This window comes from Apostichopus japonicus, chromosome 3 (genome assembly GCF_037975245.1).
Source record: "Apostichopus japonicus isolate 1M-3 chromosome 3, ASM3797524v1, whole genome shotgun sequence".
NCBI classification, from domain to species: domain Eukaryota; kingdom Metazoa; phylum Echinodermata; class Holothuroidea; order Aspidochirotida; family Stichopodidae; genus Apostichopus; species Apostichopus japonicus.
This window is the reverse complement of record NC_092563.1, coordinates 2,228,434-2,248,139: the sequence shown is the minus strand read 5'-3', so window position 1 is coordinate 2,248,139 and position 19,706 is coordinate 2,228,434. Positions and strand designations below refer to the sequence as shown.

The 19,706-nt window shown below is 37.0% G+C and overlaps 1 protein-coding gene across 5 annotated transcripts in view; it reads right to left on the bottom strand.

The window, feature by feature from the left end:
- Positions 1–19,706, bottom strand: part of LOC139959776 (exocyst complex component 2-like) — a 31,623-nt gene that overhangs the window by 6,467 nt on the left and 5,450 nt on the right. For 2 of the 5 annotated variants that reach the window (XM_071957621.1, XM_071957628.1), the window contains exons 6-27: positions 18,845–18,914; positions 17,971–18,098; positions 17,066–17,278; positions 16,046–16,191; positions 15,552–15,633; positions 15,087–15,189; positions 14,442–14,554; positions 11,781–11,849; positions 10,346–10,390; positions 9,295–9,422; positions 8,953–9,003; positions 7,956–8,128; positions 6,388–6,509; positions 5,663–5,733; positions 4,578–4,661; positions 3,966–4,025; positions 3,711–3,778; positions 3,367–3,427; positions 2,392–2,508; positions 1,694–1,835; positions 801–1,044; positions 128–187 (exon numbers count right to left, since the gene is read on the bottom strand). In XM_071957621.1, the coding sequence (XP_071813722.1) occupies positions 128–187; positions 801–1,044; positions 1,694–1,835; positions 2,392–2,508; positions 3,367–3,427; positions 3,711–3,778; positions 3,966–4,025; positions 4,578–4,661; positions 5,663–5,733; positions 6,388–6,509; positions 7,956–8,128; positions 8,953–9,003; positions 9,295–9,422; positions 10,346–10,390; positions 11,781–11,849; positions 14,442–14,554; positions 15,087–15,189; positions 15,552–15,633; positions 16,046–16,191; positions 17,066–17,278; positions 17,971–18,098; positions 18,845–18,914 (2,350 nt within the window). The remainder of the gene's footprint in view (positions 1–127; positions 188–800; positions 1,045–1,693; positions 1,836–2,391; positions 2,509–3,366; positions 3,428–3,710; positions 3,779–3,965; positions 4,026–4,577; positions 4,662–5,662; positions 5,734–6,387; positions 6,510–7,955; positions 8,129–8,952; positions 9,004–9,294; positions 9,423–10,345; positions 10,391–11,780; positions 11,850–14,441; positions 14,555–15,086; positions 15,190–15,551; positions 15,634–16,045; positions 16,192–17,065; positions 17,279–17,970; positions 18,099–18,844; positions 18,915–19,706) is intronic. The other 3 variants (XM_071957633.1, XM_071957640.1, XM_071957647.1) reach the window with 3 other exon arrangements.

Sequence of the window (19,706 nt, the reverse complement as noted above, 5' to 3'; positions counted from 1 at the left end):
TTACAGACACTGATTGCCGTTCTCAGTCATATCGAGGTATTTCTGGTGAGATTTTCTTTGAATAAAACTCAAGATTTACTTGCTTTTGGATGATCTCAAAACAAAAGATCAAACATTTTGTGCTTACTTTTGATCGTTCTGGTGGGTCAGCTTAGGGATACTGTTCAGAGCTTCTTGGAAATTTGAGCTGAAAATGAAGGAAAAATTGCATAGAGAGTAATAAAGAAAATGATGTAAACAATGGATAGCTTAAATCAGATCAAATATAGGGAAATCTTAATGCAATTAAGTATCAAAAGTTAAAACAGTCACTTACCATTACAGTTCTTTTCATTTAGCACTCCAACCCCCCCCCCCTTACATTTTTTTTTAAATTTCATAAATTATGCACAGTTTTGGAACCTATTACGATGACTTTACCACAAACCAACTAAAAACAGTTTATTTCAAATTTCTTTGTGGCAAATACTTCCTTAGATTGTTGTAAGTAGGGTCTAACATGGGGTGTACTGGGGCTTAATTACTACCTGCGCAGAAAAAGAAACAAAAAAAAAAACGAGAAAGCTTTTGCAACCAAAAGGAATTGGGACCTTCTGCACCTGAAGTTGGCAGTGCCTTGGAACCTCTAACACATCAGTTCTGAGCCAGTAAACCAGTACCTTCAAACCAATTTTCAAAAATGATGAAAAATTCTTAATTTACCTACTTGAACACTACGGAGTTTATCACCCCTCTCATTAAGGAGAGTAACAACATGATCAAAATTCAAATCCTTCTCAAGTGATATTGAAGATACTTACCTGGTCCCGGCATTGCGGTACGGTGACAGGGCTTCCTCCAGGGCAGCTAGGTCCAGTCTGGCCTGGAGAGCTCCGGTCTGACTGAACCCTTCCATGGCACAGCTGATGAGTCGAGACATCTCCTCGCTGACACTCTCCAGTACCTGGGTCATGACCCGTAACATGAAGGCGGGCGCGATGGCGTTGATCTCTGCGTGGATGGTGACGGCATTCATCAGGGCTGTCTTGATGTAGGGACGCACTCCTGTCATAAAACATTAACAAAGACAATTGAGAATATAGGGTTGCTTTATATAGGAAACATTCATAAACACAACAAAGGCAATTAAAAATATAGGGTTGCTTTATATAGGAAACTTTAACCTCAAGGGAAGAGAGAGTGTGAGAGATAGAAAGCTCTAGCTTCCTCAGGCAAAGGAATCGAACAAAATTTGCAAAATTGCACTTTTGTCAAAAAGTTAAAGTTTGTTTGATAAACTTTTATTTGTAATACATTATGACCACCTCTCCTCCCTCCAACAAAATATCACAACTTGTATGCTCCCCACAAGGAACCTCCACATGAAACATGTAGCACGGACCCAACAAAATTATTTTCTTGTCCACCCACATATGAAGCATTACAATGGTCTTTAATACACAAAAGGCTTCTGAGAATCTTAAAATGGATATTAATGCTTCATACCACAGATTAAAAAAGATTTTTTTTTAAAGACCATCACTTGTATGCACAGATAATTTCATCACTTATAAAGGGGAAAATTTTCAATCATTTTAACACTTAATTGTATTCTTGAAAGGGGGTTCCTATCACCCTTCTCACTTTATCCATGGAAAGTTTTTGTTCCTCCCACAGAAGTATCTGGGCGTTAGGTATCGGCTGTTCCACTTACCGGTTGGAATGGGGCAATTATGCCACTCGAAATGCCCGATGTACATTCCCGGTTCCAGAGCTCCGACCAACGGCTCCGTCTTCTGCTCACAGTATGCTTCGAAGATTTTCTCGTCGAGTTCGACATAAGCTTCCAGAGCATTCTGAAATGAATGATAACATGAAAATTGCAAATACCTCAAAGTTTTGATATATAACTCCAATGAGCTACACGTTTCTACCACTAAACAATGAAAACAGGTTTCAAAGATACTACCAACTCTCATTATTCCATATGATTATTTGATATCAAGGAAGAAAGTACACCAAGACAGGGTACATTAAAAGAACATTACCAAAAACAAAACCTTTGTCAAAGAAAAGTAACCCCCAATCCTCCTCCCACACTCCACCCAAAACTTAGATCTGTTTTTCCTGTTCATATTTGTAGAGCAAATTAAACATTATTACTCATGAAGTCATCAACAGTATCAGCCTAAGTCAAAAGTCTTTCCCTCTTTCTGTAACAGCATTCCGCAAACGGACCTTCTAAAAACGAAATATACTGGTTCTGTGATGTCACTTTTTAGACTTGTTTGAGTTTAATCTCACAAATCAAATAAAGGTTTCGTCACTGATCAATATTGTCATTAACATCACGGGTGCTAATGACGGTCTTGCGAATGCCGTTGCCTTCCCTGAAGTTGCGACGATACTTACGTTCTCAATTTCTTGCACATTTGGATATCCGTGTTTCTTAAACTCCTTCATTAAATTTGGAATGACATGCTGAGAGACATGGCTATTGTTACTGAGAACAATCACCAGACATTGTTCCTGTGTAACAAAACAAAAATGGAAAGCATGTCAAGGCTGTTTTAACAACAATGCATTTCTCAATCTGCTCAAAATAACAAATCTTTATGCCTATAATTTTACTCAGATTGTCAAGTCAGTAAATCTTCATAAGTCACGTGGAGAATGTTGGCATACGGCTGTTAGTTGGTGTGACATAGAGAGATAAGACATAGCCATGGTTTAGAAACAAGAGATGCCACAGTGTTTTTTTCTTCCAATGAAGACTGACAGTTTTGTCTTTGGTATTTCAAGATAAATTATATAATCTAACAATAGGTAAGTTTACTACAAAAGAATACCTGTCTAGAGTCTAGTGGGATTCTCAATACATGACGTACGAGCCAAATCTGGCCGATGGCAGATTCCAATCCAGCTTTCACAAATCCCCACCCCCCCCCAAAAAAAATATTGTTCTATAATCTTGTGCTAATCTGGTTTCCAAGCCCTGAAGGCCTTCGGCTTGAGCACCCTACCTGCCTACCCTTCACATTGCCTTAATATGAAGATATCTCTGTGGCCCTCATAGAAAATTATTCGACAACCCGTTGATTTAAGAATGTGCTTTATTATATAAAAAGACTCCTTAATATATTATCAGCTCAGTATTTCATCTTTGGACAAAAATATTCTCCAACAAATAACAATAAACATCAACATGTCATTTGGGCCTAAAATACTTTCATAGCAGGTTAACCTTGGCCTAGCCTACTTTACATATAAGCATTGGTGCAGAAGTTGTTACATCATAGTGAAGCTAAAGTTAAGTTAGTTGAACCTTCCTGTGCGGGAGAAAAACTTCCAGGATAATTGCAGCAAACATTGTTTTGATTTACTTACAGTTGAAGGTAGGCTATCCTCTGGTTGGAAGAGAGAGACAGGAATTTGTACTTCCGATAATCTGGTTTGAAAAGACAAACATCAGACAGTGTTACATTGGTTTATTTAAAACTACAAAATCAAGACACATTTATGTCCTTATGTATGGAAAGCACAGGTGGGCAAAGCATGAACCCTCTCCACACACCCCCACCCCCATGACGTAAGATTCTGAGGTAGATTTTTCTGTGACCTGTGAAGTTTTGGAGGACCGTTTTACTTATTGCAGACCATGTAAATTTATCCCAAGGAAAAAAAACATGGATTATGTGTACTATGCATATTCATGAGGGATAAATGGTTACCTTGGTTTTTGGCAGTCTGCTTCTGCTTCTCCTCTAAAAGCCAGCTGCTCCAAACAAACAGCGAAAGCCTGAGGAAAGAACATTAAATGTACTAACAAATATCATACATTTAACTAGAAAGTCAGTGATGAACTTAACAGCTAACTTCAACATTCAATGAAACCATAGGCTATAACAACATGAAATGAATGATAAATGAGAACATATTATTGATTTACGATGTTGGTAAGCCGCTAATAAAACAATGCAAATTACCTTGATCATTTCAGATGCGAGGTTCACTGTCAGTCTCTGGATATCGTAATCAGCAAAGATCTGTAAGGAAAGAAATACCATTGTTCAAAGCAAAACATTGACAGCTGACAAGAATAGAAAGCAAATATCACTTTACATTAGACAAGGCAAATATCTCATATACATACAATTAAAATATAGGATTGTTATGTACAATATACAACGAAAAATGGAGGAAGCAGCGAGTAAAAAAAGTGCCTGTGAAAAAATAACAGTCAATCCTGCAATTTCATCAATTGTTGATCAAGAGGGCTAGTAATATCTCAGTGGTCATGCTGAGGGAGAAGTCAATGGAATGAAACAGAAACACAGGATTGTCAATTTCTCACAAACTTTCAAGAATATTGGCATGAGAGTCTTTCTGAAAATAGCATACATCTCATTCCATTTCACATCACGATGGCATTTAATCCATCAAAACATAACATACATATGAAAAAGATGAAAGGTTTACTCCATGGCAGTATAAAACATGAAAGTTTATCTACAATAAACATATCTGTATTAACAAGGGCAAGATCACATGTGACATAACAATTACTAAAAGTAAAAAGTTGAAAATGTTAAACTTACATTCAGTTCACCTTGTTTGGTCCTAGTTACGGCTTCCTTCAAATGCTGCAGCGTGTCGATGACTAAACTCTCAAATAACGTAGGCTGCAAGAAAGTTGAGACAAGTTTAACCAGGTTTAAGATATAAAGTCAATATGACCACTAAAACTGGTTCATGTACCAGGATTATAAAGAGTGATTGCATATCTTTCCAAGCTCTTTTCATGACGAAATCCTGAAATTTGGTCATCAACTTTTAATCATCTAACTGAGCTTTCTTATAATTAAACTAGCCAAGGTCTTCAACCAGAAGGTTCATCATGTCTATCCTCAACATGGATTGTTTCCTTTTGCCTCAGAGCTGGTAAGACCCTAGGCAATATCCATAGTTGCGAATATGTGACTTTCTCTAATTGAATTTTTTCTCACTTTCTTCAATTGTTAGTATTTTAGTAGCATTTCACGATTTGATCTTGGAAAAAGGGAAATCAAGTGAAATGAAATATTACATATGTGTAATCACAAAATAAAGAAAAAAGTGATGCCAACTGAAGTTTATAGAAAAGTCAACCTTGCACATATTTTCTTTTCTATTAATGAATTTCTTCTTCCTTTCATTCAAAAGGACTAAATGAAAAGTCAAACTCACAGTGGAAACACAAACATTATCGAAGAGTTCATTCATACGTAGTAAAGATTCCTAAATCCTATTGGTCCATTCAGGTCAGCTGACCGTGGTTAATCCTGTGAGTAACGCACGGTAAAATTACGGGGCATCACTTTAATAAATCTTTGGTTATATGTAACCAAAAATGTTTTGTTTTATGATTTTCCCCCCACACAAATGGTAGTGTATGAATGAACGAGGTTAATCAACGGTCTAGCGTGCGTTACTCACATGATTAATGCACGATCGGGGGATAATGCAAACGATGCACGAGGGCGGAGCCCGAGTGCATCCAGCGATAGCATTAACCCCCGATAGTGCATTAATCCTGTGAGTAACGCACGCTAGACCGTTGATTAACCCCTTATTTAAGCATTTTGACATCAGAGAAATGTTATCATGACAAGAATAATCTCATCACGACCGAGAATAATCTTACCAATGATGAGATGCCACCGTGCTCGTCCATCTGAAGTACCCAGGTTTCTCGAGTGTACAAGTTCTGGATATCTGTAAAGAGATGAAATCAAGCTTAAAACTAAAAACAAAACAAGGTGATGATATCACTCATGACATCATTGACAATAATCATCAAGCCTTATTCTTCGAAAAACAAAACATCCTCCCATAACCCCCTCTTCTTCCTCCCCCCCCCCACTTCCCCCTGGCCATTCTGGTCTGATCAATTTTGACCAGTTGTTTGCATTGTTTGGTTATTCTTGTCTACTTTTGTCTTTGCACTTTAAAAGTGCAGTTTACAGTTCCCTAGTCAGGGCTAGGCCAAAGAAAGAATAATTCTGTAGATAAATAAGTGAGACCGAGAGAAAGGTTAGCTTCTGATGATGGAAATAAATGTGACAAATTACGACAAACATGTGAACCACTTTCACCGCTTGTAACGCTGTAAATCGGACAGAAGTGATGGTAGTACACGGTAAAGATTACTTGACCAGGTCAAGATGACAAACTGAATCTAAACTTGACAATGAAGCACAGTAATAAATTACAAAAATGCAGTAAAACCAAACACATTATATTCATAATTTACAAGAAAAAACTTACAAAGAAAAAATGCAAGCTGTCAGTGCATATCAACATAGACTTCATTGCTCCTTCAAGACTCTATGAGGACAATATTGATATTAAGTCTAAATTTGAGTTTACCTTCAGTAGCCTCCTGGAACAACGTGTCCATGCAGTGGATCCTGAGGTCGGCTAACAAGGAGTGTAGGACATCTAAACAGTTGGCTGGCACCTCTAGCGTCATAAGAGACCCAAGTATACCCCTGCAATGACACAAGAAACAAGAATCAAATCATTAATAAACAAATATCAAAATATGTTTATAAAATCCATTTGGAGATACATCAGATAACATCACATAAATATTGTTTGTTGTATCAACAGTATGAGATGTTACATAGTTACTGATATGAACAGAAAGTAGGGAGGACAATTTTTTGTTATCAACTTCACCCTCTCACATCTTCAAGAAAACAAACTTAAAAATCTGAACTCTTGTGTGCAGTTTAAATGAAGAGCCCTGTTTTAGATTAAAGTCTTGTTGAAGAAAGTCTTAGAATATAACTGGAAGATTGTTTTCTGTATCTGCCCCATCTCTTGAACTAACAGGACATGATCAGCTCAATGGATGTGACATTTTACATTAAAGGATGATTCTTCAACCAGAAGTTTAGTCTTGATATATCACAATCCTGGTAAAAAAAAAACCTATCAGTACTAGTAATGTTTCTACACAACCAACCAAAATTAATATGGTGTGCCTAAAGTCATCTTTGAAAACCATAATTATCCATAATCAGGTATTCTAAACAAGAAGAGTAGCTTGCATTCTCTTTGACAGAGAGTGTTGGGTAATCTAAAGTATCTATCTAAAGTAGGAGCAGGACTTTGGGTGGGTTTCCAATTATCATACATAGTTACACAATTACATGGTTACAGAGCAACATAGTAACAGAATTACATGGTTACAGAGTTACATAATTACATGGTTACAGAATTATGTTCACATAATAACAGAATTATATGGTTACAGAATTAAATGGGAACAGAATTATATGGCTACAGAATAATACTGTTACATATGCAAATAATTACATGGTTACAGAATTAAATGGTAACAGAATTACATAGTTACAGAGTTACATAATTACATGGTTACAGAATTATGTTCACATAATAACAGAATTATATGGTTACAGAATTAAATGGGAACAGAATTATATGGCTACAGAATAATACTGTTACATATGCAAATAATTACATGGTTACAGAATTAAATGGGAACAGAATTACATAGTTACAGAATTACATGGTTAAAGAATTACATAGTAGTCTGTCTATATTATCTGTAAGTTACATAAACGTAACAACAAAAGAAATGTTTTTTATTGTAATTTACAGGTCATTTTGTGATAGAAATTAAAAGAAAAACCCAATTTTTGGAAATTTTTAAGGATCATAAAAATTGAATACAATAATAAGTCAAATATTCTTATGTTTCATTAAACTCAATTTCATCCCCCCCCCCTCCCCGTACACTTACTTAGCACAATTTCTGGCACTGGAACACAGGATACGTTTGTGCTTGATACTGCCAAAAGGATGTATTCCTGTGCACACCTTAGCCTGAGTACAATCCTGATTTGTGCTATAAATCTATCTACACATCAAAGCAAACGGGAATTATAATTCAAAAGACTAAAACTAACCTGACATTGCGGACACACTGAGGCAGCCACGCCCCAGACCCTTCTCGGTTTGTGTCCTTCCAAAAGCCTAATTTCTGCCTATCTTCTTCATTGGACAAATCTGTCAGAGTATCTGGTAGGAATGCTGCTCTGACCAAATTTGCAAAATGTTGAATTGTATCAGTCACCATGATCTGTGAAATGGAATAGTTTATAATAAGTACGTAAGTAAACAATGAGAGTTTCAGATATTAAAGGATACTTTTGGAAAGACAAGAAGAGAGATATGATTCAGCTGAATACTGCAGCGCTCTCTCAAATACTCTTCATTTATTTATAACTGAAGAGGAGCAGATGATACACACTTGCTTCTCTTCCATGCCAGATGTTCCACCCTCTAGTCCCCTGCCTCCCCCAAACATCTTCCCAAATGACCATGTTGTGATTGCCTCAGGCTAGTTGTGGCCCCAAAATTTTTAAGGTCCAAAATTCACCCAATATATACTTCCTAATGGTTGGTATTTTAAGCTGCACTTAAGCTGAGAGTAAACAACAACACTCACAAGCATACATATATATAAAAATAACAGGGAGGAGGTTATGGTCAGATTCCATCTGAAACATTTTGGTCATTGACTCTTCCAGACAGCTTGGGTGACCTTTTTTTTTGGGGGGGGGGGGAGGGGGGTCATGATGCATAGTTTGAGATGCAAGGCTTAAGTCAATGATACATGCATATAAATCACAAAGTATGCAGATCATTTTGCCTTAGCTGTATCTGTGGGTTATTATCATACATCCCTTTATTGATGCATAATTGTTGTTTCTTCAAACAACATTGTTAATTTTTTATAATCGGCTGATTATGATATTATAAGATCATAACCCATAGCTGTCCGTGCCAATCTTATCTTTGGAATAATACTTTGGGTTTATGTCGCAGTGCTCTTATCACCCTCTCCGTCCAGTAAACAGATTCTTTTTCTTTTCTTTGTAGAAAAGAAAACGGTCAACTTACTCTGAATACTTTCTCTTTCGATTTGTCAATCTTCATTCCTTTTCCACCGGCCTGTTGAAAGTTGAAATAAATAGAAATCTCAGAATATGTAAAGATTCAGGAAAAGGAGGAGAGTATGGCAGGGGTCAAGTGGGGTTGAGATCAGTTAAGCTACAACGGAGCATGAAAAATAGAACAATAAGGAATGAGTCCGCTCCTCTGCAGAAAGAATGAAAAGAGAACTAACCCACACAATGCTTTAAAGCCAAAATTGTCTTGGCACAAAAAAAAAAGGAAATAAAAGGTAAATGAAGTAACTTCTAGGGAAAATAAAGGATGACAGCGTGTGGTAAAAGGACAAACCTCGGATACGATGGATGCATTAAAATACGACTGTCCCAGTTTGCAGAGATCAGGGAAGCTCAGCTCGATGAGTTCCACTAGCTCCTCCAGAAATGCAACGTTCTGAGGAGGATTGTACTTGCCCTCACCTGTAAATCAATCAAGTTTGGTTTTCAGTTATATCATGACCTAAATTACATCATTTTGTTTGAAAATTTTACTGTCATTATTGAACCTAAAGATCAGAGCAAACTATGTGTATCTCATTTAGTTGAACAGAACGTCACCTTTTAACGGGGCATACTGAATTTATCCAAGATCGATATTAAAATAAAATGTTGAGTAAGTTCCCACCTTGATCCCAGTGACTTTGCTCTGTAAAAAAAACCTTTTCATGTAAACAAAGGTCACAGGGTTTGAAATGAATAAAATTTGGGACACTCAAATCTCAACAATGATTATAAGTAAAAAAGGCAGGAATTTCATCGTGTGGTTTACAGTTTTCGAATCTAGAATCCGCTTTACAACATGACAGTCAAGTTTAGTTGAGTACGTTTTCGTTGAGTAATAATTGTCAACACAATTCTTTTCCGAATATTTTAACATATTCACAGAAGCTGATTCATGTTTGAGACTTGGGGATCATTTTGTTATAGATCTAAATATCTAATACATTCACCCCCCAAAAAAACACATGTTAGTCAGCATGCATAGGCTTAATTTAACAGCAGGAAGACATACCTTTACTTACTATTTATTACTACTAGGACCTTGAGAAAAGACAATCACACAGAAGTTCAGTGACCATTTCAGCACATAATCATTGCACCTAGTGTTAAACTTAAGATTGGTGCAATTTGTTGAGACTGTTTTCAGGATACCTAATACTGCAAGTGTTACCAAGTACATTCCTAAATTCCTATTTGCAATTGAGGGGACAACTCAAAAAGCTATGACACATCTTACTTCAGCATTTACCATATTTACACCAGGGTGTCCATACAGACTTCATGGTAATGAGGTGACCATTCTAGCATATTTACCAGCTATCACCCTATAATGTTAGCCTTACCGCTGGGCGTATCAGTCGTCGAGACTTTAATCTGGATCCCTGATCCTGATGGTGCAGGCATGTTCGTGGAAAAAACAAAATACTTGTTAGTGCTTGGTGAAGCAGCCTCATGATAACAAAAAGAACAAAATCATAAACAAAAGGATACAGAATTTTGAACAAAAATAAATGAATAAATAAAAATCAAGAAATGCAAGGATGGATTGTGCTAGCTGCCAAATATTAACTCTCGTTTTCTCTACCCAGGGAATAACCGAGACAATATTTCTGAAAAAAAGAAATTTTTTTGTTGTGATTGACCGTTCAAAGGAAAATTGATCGAAATTCTTGAAATCTTCTAGAAGAGAAAACATCATGAGGGTTGCTACGTTCAAGGAGTAATTTTGGACTTCTTTAAGAGCTGTGCATATTTTGCTGGCAGAATACAGAAATGATATAGTCAAAGAAGCAAACCAAAGGAAAATTGAATTATTTATCTGCATGAGATTAAGACTATAGATTCATTCTTTTATCAAGGTCAGTCTGAAAATAATATAATTTTTTGGGTTTACCTCGCCTGAAAGCTTATTAGATTTAAAAAATGTATAGCAAAGATATCGCAATTAAACTTTATAAACAAGGAAAAAGAAAAGAAAATGCTTGTGTGTCTCCGGGAAAAAACAACGGGTAAAATTTGGGAAGCAACGGAAAGAATGAATTAAATGTATGCAAAGTCCTGACATGAATGATAACGAAAAAACAGAAAAGCGTTTCTCACCGTGTATTAACTCGTAAGGGTTATAATGAACTAAAATGAGGCTACGAGGTTCATGTCAGATGTACTCAGAGCATGACATATTTCTTGGGTCACAAAAATTTTTTTTTTTTTTTTTTTAAAACTGCATAATATTCTCAATTTGTAGTAGCACTCCATCTTTTTTAACAGAAAGCAAGAACAGGTATTGATGTAGCCCCTTTATGACATCATTTGCAAAAACATACTTTTCAAATGAAAAAAAAAAAAAAAAAAAATCAATTTCTCAGCACATGAAGGAAGAGCTGGCAGCTTCCCCTTAACATTCTCAGATTTGCATATTCATGACCTTCAAATCTACAGATCAGCTTTAAGCAATTATTTATCTTGGCAAATGAGGTTTATCAATTTGAACGTGTAACCCATGCAACACACAACAATACCGAGAGATTCTCTTTACAATCTCAGTGTTGCATGTTCTGGAACAGAAACAATTCAGCTCCACTTTAAGCCGTGATGCTTCTCTTTTTTCTTGGGGGGGGGGGAGTGGGGGAGGTGGGTGTCAAATGGCTTAAAACTACTTAGGCAGCTATAAGATTTATCATACCCCATGCAATGTGCAGTCGACATATACAGTATATATACATTTCATAGCTGCAGCGATGTGGTTAGCTACGTGAGATGAAGAATGCGGATACAAACCAGAGTACTGTCGTCTGTGGTGACCTTTGACCTTCAGCATATGCTGATCCTGTTCTATGTTACTCTTATCTGTAATGATACGTGATGCTAATGAGTCTACGACATATGGCCTGTAAAAGTGATGGCTGAGCAAAAAATTGAAAAAAAGGTTGCAGAGATAAGTGGATAAGAAAACAAAGAAGAATACACATTTATAAAAACAGCTGGTTGCGTTATTGTATCTACCATCACGTAATCAACCCTTCCGACTAACACGAGATCGACTCAAGCATAAAACTAGAGCTTCGTTCTGCAGAACGATATCAGCGAATGATTTAATTTGGTATTTAAGATGATATGTAAGATGGGCTAATTGCTATATACAAGTTCAAACATGTATAGCAGTTTTTGTACACAGGAAACATTAGTATTTTTTTTGAGAGAGAGAAATCTCACAGCAGTCAAAGCTGCTACTGTATACAAAACTTTCACAATATTAAATACTCCATGGAATATGTAAAGAATTATTCTCCCTCCCCCCCCCAAAAATGTATTTGGTCATTAAGTTTTAACATTTTAATATGATGATAACAATGCCCCGCTTGTTATATAATAAAAAGTGATATATACCATTGTGGAATCTGCCTGAAATATGTTGTAGGTCAACCCATAGACCAAGCCCTTGACATTTGTAATAAAAAGTGACATTATCCCAATGTTAATCTATTTGATTCATTCGTGCTACCGTAATTGTGTGACAGGAAAGTAAAGTCCTGACATGGCAACCAGCTGCTTTTGAAGCAGTTGTCCAGAGGCAGAAAATGTGTCACTCAATATGGAAGAATTAATTATTCCCTTCTGCTTCCCATTTCAATATCGTAATGCTGATTCTAGACAAGGTTATTGAAATGTTCTGGAAAGCATAATTAAGTCAAATGTTTGCCTGGGTAAAGATCAGACCTATTTCTGATTTGTTTTGATGTTAAAAATTTGGCCCTGAACTGAGATACCATATGTTTGAACTGGTTGTTCTCGGTTCTAGAAGCAAGTGATAGAGATGGGAGTCTTTCAAGTAGAGGGATTTACAGTCTTCCACATGAGTGTCACACTATCCTGCCAACAGAACATCCCTTCCGAAACAACGATAATGTAGAAAATATGAACAGATTATTTTACAAGATACACAAGTGCAAAGAAACAACAAAAGTGCTTTGAAAAACTGTCATCAAAAATGTCAAAACTCAAGAACTGCATCAATGATGTAGAGGTTGCATATGACCAGTGGCATCGCCAGACATGTATACGTGGAGGGGTGGAGGGGGAGCATGGAGTGGAAGCCATGTTGGTGTAGGGTCCAGGGGTCATTCATAGAGCCCCTCCTGAAACTTTGTGGTTTTCCTCGTTTCCAGAACGTTTGGAGATAGACAAGCAAATTATAGTCAGTAGAAGTCAACCTTTGTTTTTTTGGACATGATCAATTTCATTCGGTGTGGCACCAACCATTTGGGTGGGGGGGGACTCTACCCCATCCTTCCTCTCCCTTACTTTGGTGACGCCACTGCATATAATAACTACTTTCACTGCATGAATGGGCAACAGAAAAGTGTGTAATGATACTGTTATTTAATGTTATTACATCAAAGTGAGATATATAATCAACAACATTTATACCTCAACATCAGTAACTTTCTTAACGGAACTAAAGCCGCTTCTTGCAAATTTGAAACATGAAAGTAACAACCAGAGTGAAGACCCTCCCAGTGGTTACTTGCCTTGATAGTATATGCAGAACAAATTTTCCAGTGATATGCTTATTCTGGTAAATTATGTACTATATTTACCATGTATATATGAGCTCCATTGTTGTTCAGGTTCTGGAGATACAGCATTTTTGAGATTTTCACATTTTGCCCTCTGATGACCCCAAATGACTTTTGACCTCCACCCAAATAATAGGGTTATTGTACTTATTATAGGCAAGCTACATGCAAAATATGAGAGCCAATAAAGTTTTCAATCTGGAGATAGCGTATTTACAAAGATTTCACGTTTTGACCTCTCATGACCTTAAATGAACTCTGACCTACACCAAATTGTGCAAACAGGTAAAGGAAAAATTGCAGTTTTGCCATAAAGGATTTACCTTTACAAAGCAGTGAATCTGCGAAGAGAGAAGGTTGTGTTGGGGGGGGGGCGGGGGACCATATTGAGCCTTTCTGGACAGTTTTGATAGGCAAACAACATTCAGTATCAGCTGTTACTGACGTAATCATATCAAAATATCATAGTTTAAGGCTAGAAAAAATTGTTGCCAACTGTTAAGTAACGACCTATGTGCTAGAGAAGATCTGAGAGATCAACTGGCTATGCTAAAAGATTTCAAATTATACTACTCTGATGTTGTTATGTGAAGACGTGGTGATAAATGTACCTGATATTACCCGATAGAGATTACTGGATAAAGGTCTCGTAACTTCATTAACATAATTCCTATCACAATAGAACATTACATTATTGTCTTTTTGAATTGCAACGAAAGCAAGTTTCCCAATACTAAATGTAACTAGTAAGATTCTATGTACCAATCCGCCCACGATACAACTAAACGTTAAATCAGGTGAACTGGGTACTTTTCTCTCAAAATTCTCATCTTTATTTTCGACTGATCTGATTGGTTCTTACCTAACACGATATGTTCTGCCTTGCACGAGTTCAGTAAGTTGATGATCCATTGTTGCTGATTGATGATGCAGTCCCAGGCCGGATCTCCGACGGCGTCTAGCTCTATCAGGTATCTGTGGGAGCAGCAGCAACGACATTACTTTCATTTTTAAATTTTTGATCGCCTGTCATGACCATTTGACTACTCACCACATTCGCTCAAGATGCAAAGACAGTCACTACCAGCGGCACACAAATTCAAAGCTGAGGGGGGGGGGGGGGGAGGGAGTGGGACGGGTCAAAATGTTAATGGTTTGATGGTTCCATGTTTTTGAACATTTGCCATGACTTTTATGACTTGAAGCAACCCTTTATTTTCATTTCAAATAACTAGGCCAATTGTCAAGGTTCCTCTGTTATGATGAGAATGGGGGACAGGGAAGGGGAAGTTGTAGGTTAAGTGGGGGAGGGGAGATAACAGCAACAGACTTACTCATGATTTTAAATCTCTGTTCTCATTTTGTTACAAGTAACTAGTACAATAAGTAATAACAATCACTATCAAGTGTTCCTTCTTGTCCAAAATCAATATAAAAGAGAGATTCTGAGAGTTTTAATATTCTAGGCTTCTCCGATGAAATTGTAATAAAAAATTATTTCATCTACCTGATAAGTCTCTTTTGATCATCCAATGACTTGGGCAGTTGCATCAATTTTTGGGTGAGTTGGTCGCGAAACTTCACTACTCTGTCCTCGACATCTTTGTAAACTATTTGAAGAAAAAGAGAAGAAAAAAAATGAAAATGGAAATTGTGTCACCGAAAAGAGTAGCGGTTAAAAAGCTACATTTAATTAACATCATCACACTAAAGTTTGATTGAAACATGGATGGCCACCTTATATTTATTACCTTATTGCTTCTGTTTTGTTTGATGGCCTCTTCCACTACAGGTATAGTTAACAATCCCAGTCAAGAAACTGGATATGTATATATCCATGTTCCAAGTCCTGAGTCCAGCTATTACAGAAGTTGATAGAGGATGGACTGTTTGTCCAATGAAAAAGGAAAGGTAACCATGGCCTTCTCCAAAATCAAAGATTACTCAATCTGTATTCGCAGTAAGAACATACCTTTGATGAAAGCTGGCACCTGACTTGCAGAAAACAGCTGCGTAGCACGCTCAAAGTCATTGATGACAACTTCATAATCTCCCTTTATAAATAGAAATAAACGAAAATGGTACTTTACCCTCATCAAAACAAAATAACAGAGTGAAAACAGGCATTGCACATATGAACAAACACCACCTTTAGCCACAATTCGTATAGATAACCAAAGTGGGTTAGGCTTGGTTCTTCTGCTTTGACTAGTGTGGTAGGACAAAGGCTAAATATTAAGTTAAAGTTTGAAGGGTAAGAGTCTTTCTCAAATTTGTGTTTAACTAGTGTTTATTCAAGTGACTTGGATGAAAGGAGGTTGGTGGGGGGGGTGGGGGAGAGGAGAGGAGAGGAGAAGTAGAAGAGGGGAGTTAGTCTAATACCACAACCAAGTCCTCAGAATAAAATTTCCAAAACAATGAGCTTGACAACCTCAACAACAAACATTGTCAAAAAGTGGTACTTACCCTTTTAATATTTCTCTCCATAGTTATAGGCAAGTGAAACAGAAACTTGAATCTGTTTAATACATTGAGGGCATTTCTTGTGGAGTCGGCTCTGTCCTTGCGATGCAAGACAGTCTCGAATATGGTTTTGGCATTTTCGTTACTCTCTGAAAAATTAAGTGCAAAATAACCATGCAATATAAAATATGAAATTGTCTCTTACCATTGTGTGGTTGATGTAACCAATATTAAGACCTACGTTTGGTTGGAATAGTTTCCTTCGTATGGTATAGTATTCGTTTCAGTAGATGGCATAAAGAGATGGTTGATAAATAGCAAGAACTTGCTGAATTCAAAGGTCACCAGTAACACTCGCTTCATGTTTTTATCTCCGACAAGCATACTGCTGCCACCGTCAAAGTATGTTCTCTTTGTGAGAGACAACTGTATTCCCTACTGTAAACACGCCATTATGTCTGGAAATTATTTGGAGGTCAGAACCAACAGAAATGTACTTTTGAATTATTTTATCAAGTTTTTTTGTGGTAAAACTATGACTCACAAGTGTCTGGACGTCAAAATGTTCAGGACGGAATCAAGTTCTTTCATTAACTTCTCTTGAACCTTGATTTGGTTGAAAACTGTAGGTAAGCACTTTAGTGTGATCAAATGTAACTCATATCTTGAGTAATACTCGGTTGGTTTGCGAGAATTGCCAAACCAAATTCAAGAAAGCAGCCTAAAATTTTCTTGGCCTTTTGCACAGCGAATATTCAATTACTTTACCAGTAGAGTGCTAGATTTGCAGGACACACAAAGATCAAGTCCAAACACAAAGAGGGCAGGCCTTTACTTTCCTAATTCACCAAATTCATCAACTTAACCAGTCATTTTTGTTTACTTTCATTTGACATCGTCTTCTTGCTACCAATTTTCTTTTTGATGAATATTTCTACATCACACTGGTCCGACCCCATCTTGCGCCCACACCCTCATTTCAAGGGGTTACCGGTTGTATCTGCCTGTTCTCATCAAACTTACTGAGAAGAGTCTCTTCGAGATGTTGGAGAGTTGGGAGCTTCTCTTCCTCTGACTGTTCTTGATCTTCTTCTGCAATTTCTTCCTCCTCGTTGCCCCCATCCTCCATGTCATCGGCGAAGGGGTTTGTTTGGACGTCCTCCGCTGGAACCGTTTCTGCCATCTCGTCATCCTTATGGACAATGTTTTCATGCTTTTCCAAACCTTTATGGATACCTGTTGAATGGTCCAAACAGGTCAATAAGATGTAAAATGAAAAGCACTTTGAACCAAAAGTTTGTCCTTACAGATGGTTTTGATCTACAGGACAGCCAATGTACTTTTGCCTGAAGTACCCATTTGGCCAAAGATGCCGAACAACACAAAATACTTTCACAACTGACGACTGACGTACATACCTAGTTTGCATATAAGATTTGGGATGAGGGCTGATTTAGTCATCAAAGTATATAAGCACCAACTTCATGCATTTATTTTGGAAGAGAAGGATTACTTCAGGGTTTTGGCATTGAACATAGCATTCTAGATCATATTACAACAAAAGATTATTGCAGGCAGTGGATTGGGGGGGAGGGGAAATTCTATGTAACCAATCATACTCTAGTCACTAATAAGAAAGGGGAGCAATTCGAACCAATCTGTGAAGTTTTGCCCAATAGAGTAGTAGTAACATCATCCCTCGAATATAGTGACTACTTGGGGGAGAGGGATGGGGGGTGGGGGGGGGGCAGCTACACTTTGAAATATTTAATACCTGATCATTAGCTAATAATTAATAATTCGTGATAAATGCTTGAAACAAACTCTCCGAGCTACCATATTTCATGTATCAGAATCCTGTAATGTCTAAAACTCGACTGACCAAACTCAATACACTAATTTATGCTAAAATAGCATGGTCTGCTTACTAGCTAGAATGTCCTGGCAGTTCATGAAGGTGCTAAGGTTTGCTTTGATAAATGTTTGAGGTCCTTCTGTCTTGATGCTTGATGACTGCTCCCTCAGATTACTCAACCCTTTCTTCAGTTCAGAGAAACTGAAAAGGTATTAAAAATCATAAAAAATAAAAAAAATTAGAAATTTCAAAACTGAAACATAAATACAATTTTAATATGAAACCCTTCAAGGATACATTAACTTTTCTTTCTCAGGTAATGCAAAGAAAAATCTGACCATTCCTCATTCTTTTGTGGAGATGGAAACTTCCTCGGATGACACCATCTCTCCAGAAGAAAGTTAATAAATTAAACATTAACACTTGCTACTACTTCAATGCATGCATGCTTTCTTATGAATGGTTTCTTCCTTTAATTGTCCAAAAAAGTCCTTAAAAAGCAAAACAAAACAAAAAAGTAACATTAAACAAATCTGGAAAAAATACTTTGTGATACTCAAAACAGTCTCTATCACACATGTTGGGAAAATATGGGCGCGATGTATTCTGAAATATTGATGATTTGCATCAAATTTACAAATTCTGAATCGTTTGCAAGATACTATTATGTTACAAAATTAAATTCACTTGAGTCGTAAGACATATTTATGCATTCAACCTGTGAACTTTACCTTAAAAGATTAGAATCATTGAACCTAGTTACACCAGTACGTAACTTCCTTTTTCTATATCATGATATATAGAATATCTTCGATTTGTGACAGAAGCAATATATTCATTAAATTGTAAGTACTTCTATAGGCTTTCATTAGCATCACCTTCAAGGCTTCTCCAAAAGTCAAACAAGCAGTACGGACAAGACGACATAAAACTTTATTAAACCTTACCTTGTGCTGCTGTGACTTTCAATCAAATACCGTCCGGGGTCAAAGTTCTTCAAAGCTAGATTGCTACTTCCTGTGACAAGATCCAAGAAACAGAGGGAAAAGATTAGTCTGTCTTATTCATTCCACATGAAACTTCAAACGGTTTATTTCACCGTGCAGGAAACATGTACATTTAATGCTGTCGTTCACAAGGCTGGTTGATCACACTTCATTGACAAAACATATGACTTATTTTAATTACCTAGTAAGCAACTCATTTATTGAACAACCAACTGCCAAATCAATTTTCATAACTGTTTTTTCCATTCCAGGTACAGGGCATCATTTATCCGGTATCGCAAACAAAAATGCTTTGCAATATGGGGCAACATGTTAACAACTGCAAGGATGTATAGCATCATATGAACACAGGGACCATAGCATATTAGATGTGACCAACTTCAGAACATTCAAAACTGCTAGACAAAAAATTTGAGCATTAAATTATTCCCTGCAGGTAACATGAGAACAGAGGAGACCCTCAAAGTGAACAGTAGTGGATAACTGTGGATAACAACCTCCCTGGTCATCTGCTCCTAACCTCCCAAGTTATCTGTTCCTACCGGCCAACTAATACCTAAGGTGGAGTGGCCAATTTTCTGACGATGCAACATCAAGTCCTTATGTATACATCTCTACATACATAAATGTTGTAGCTAGTGCATAACAAAATATTTTCAGCAAAACTGTACAGAGTAAAGTCAATGGATCTGTTACTACCTTAGTGATTTGGCCAAAGTTCCAATCTGACAAGACCCTCCCTCACCCCTCCTCCCACCCCCTTTCCATTCTACAGAATACACTTCCAATGTTTGATGTTGCA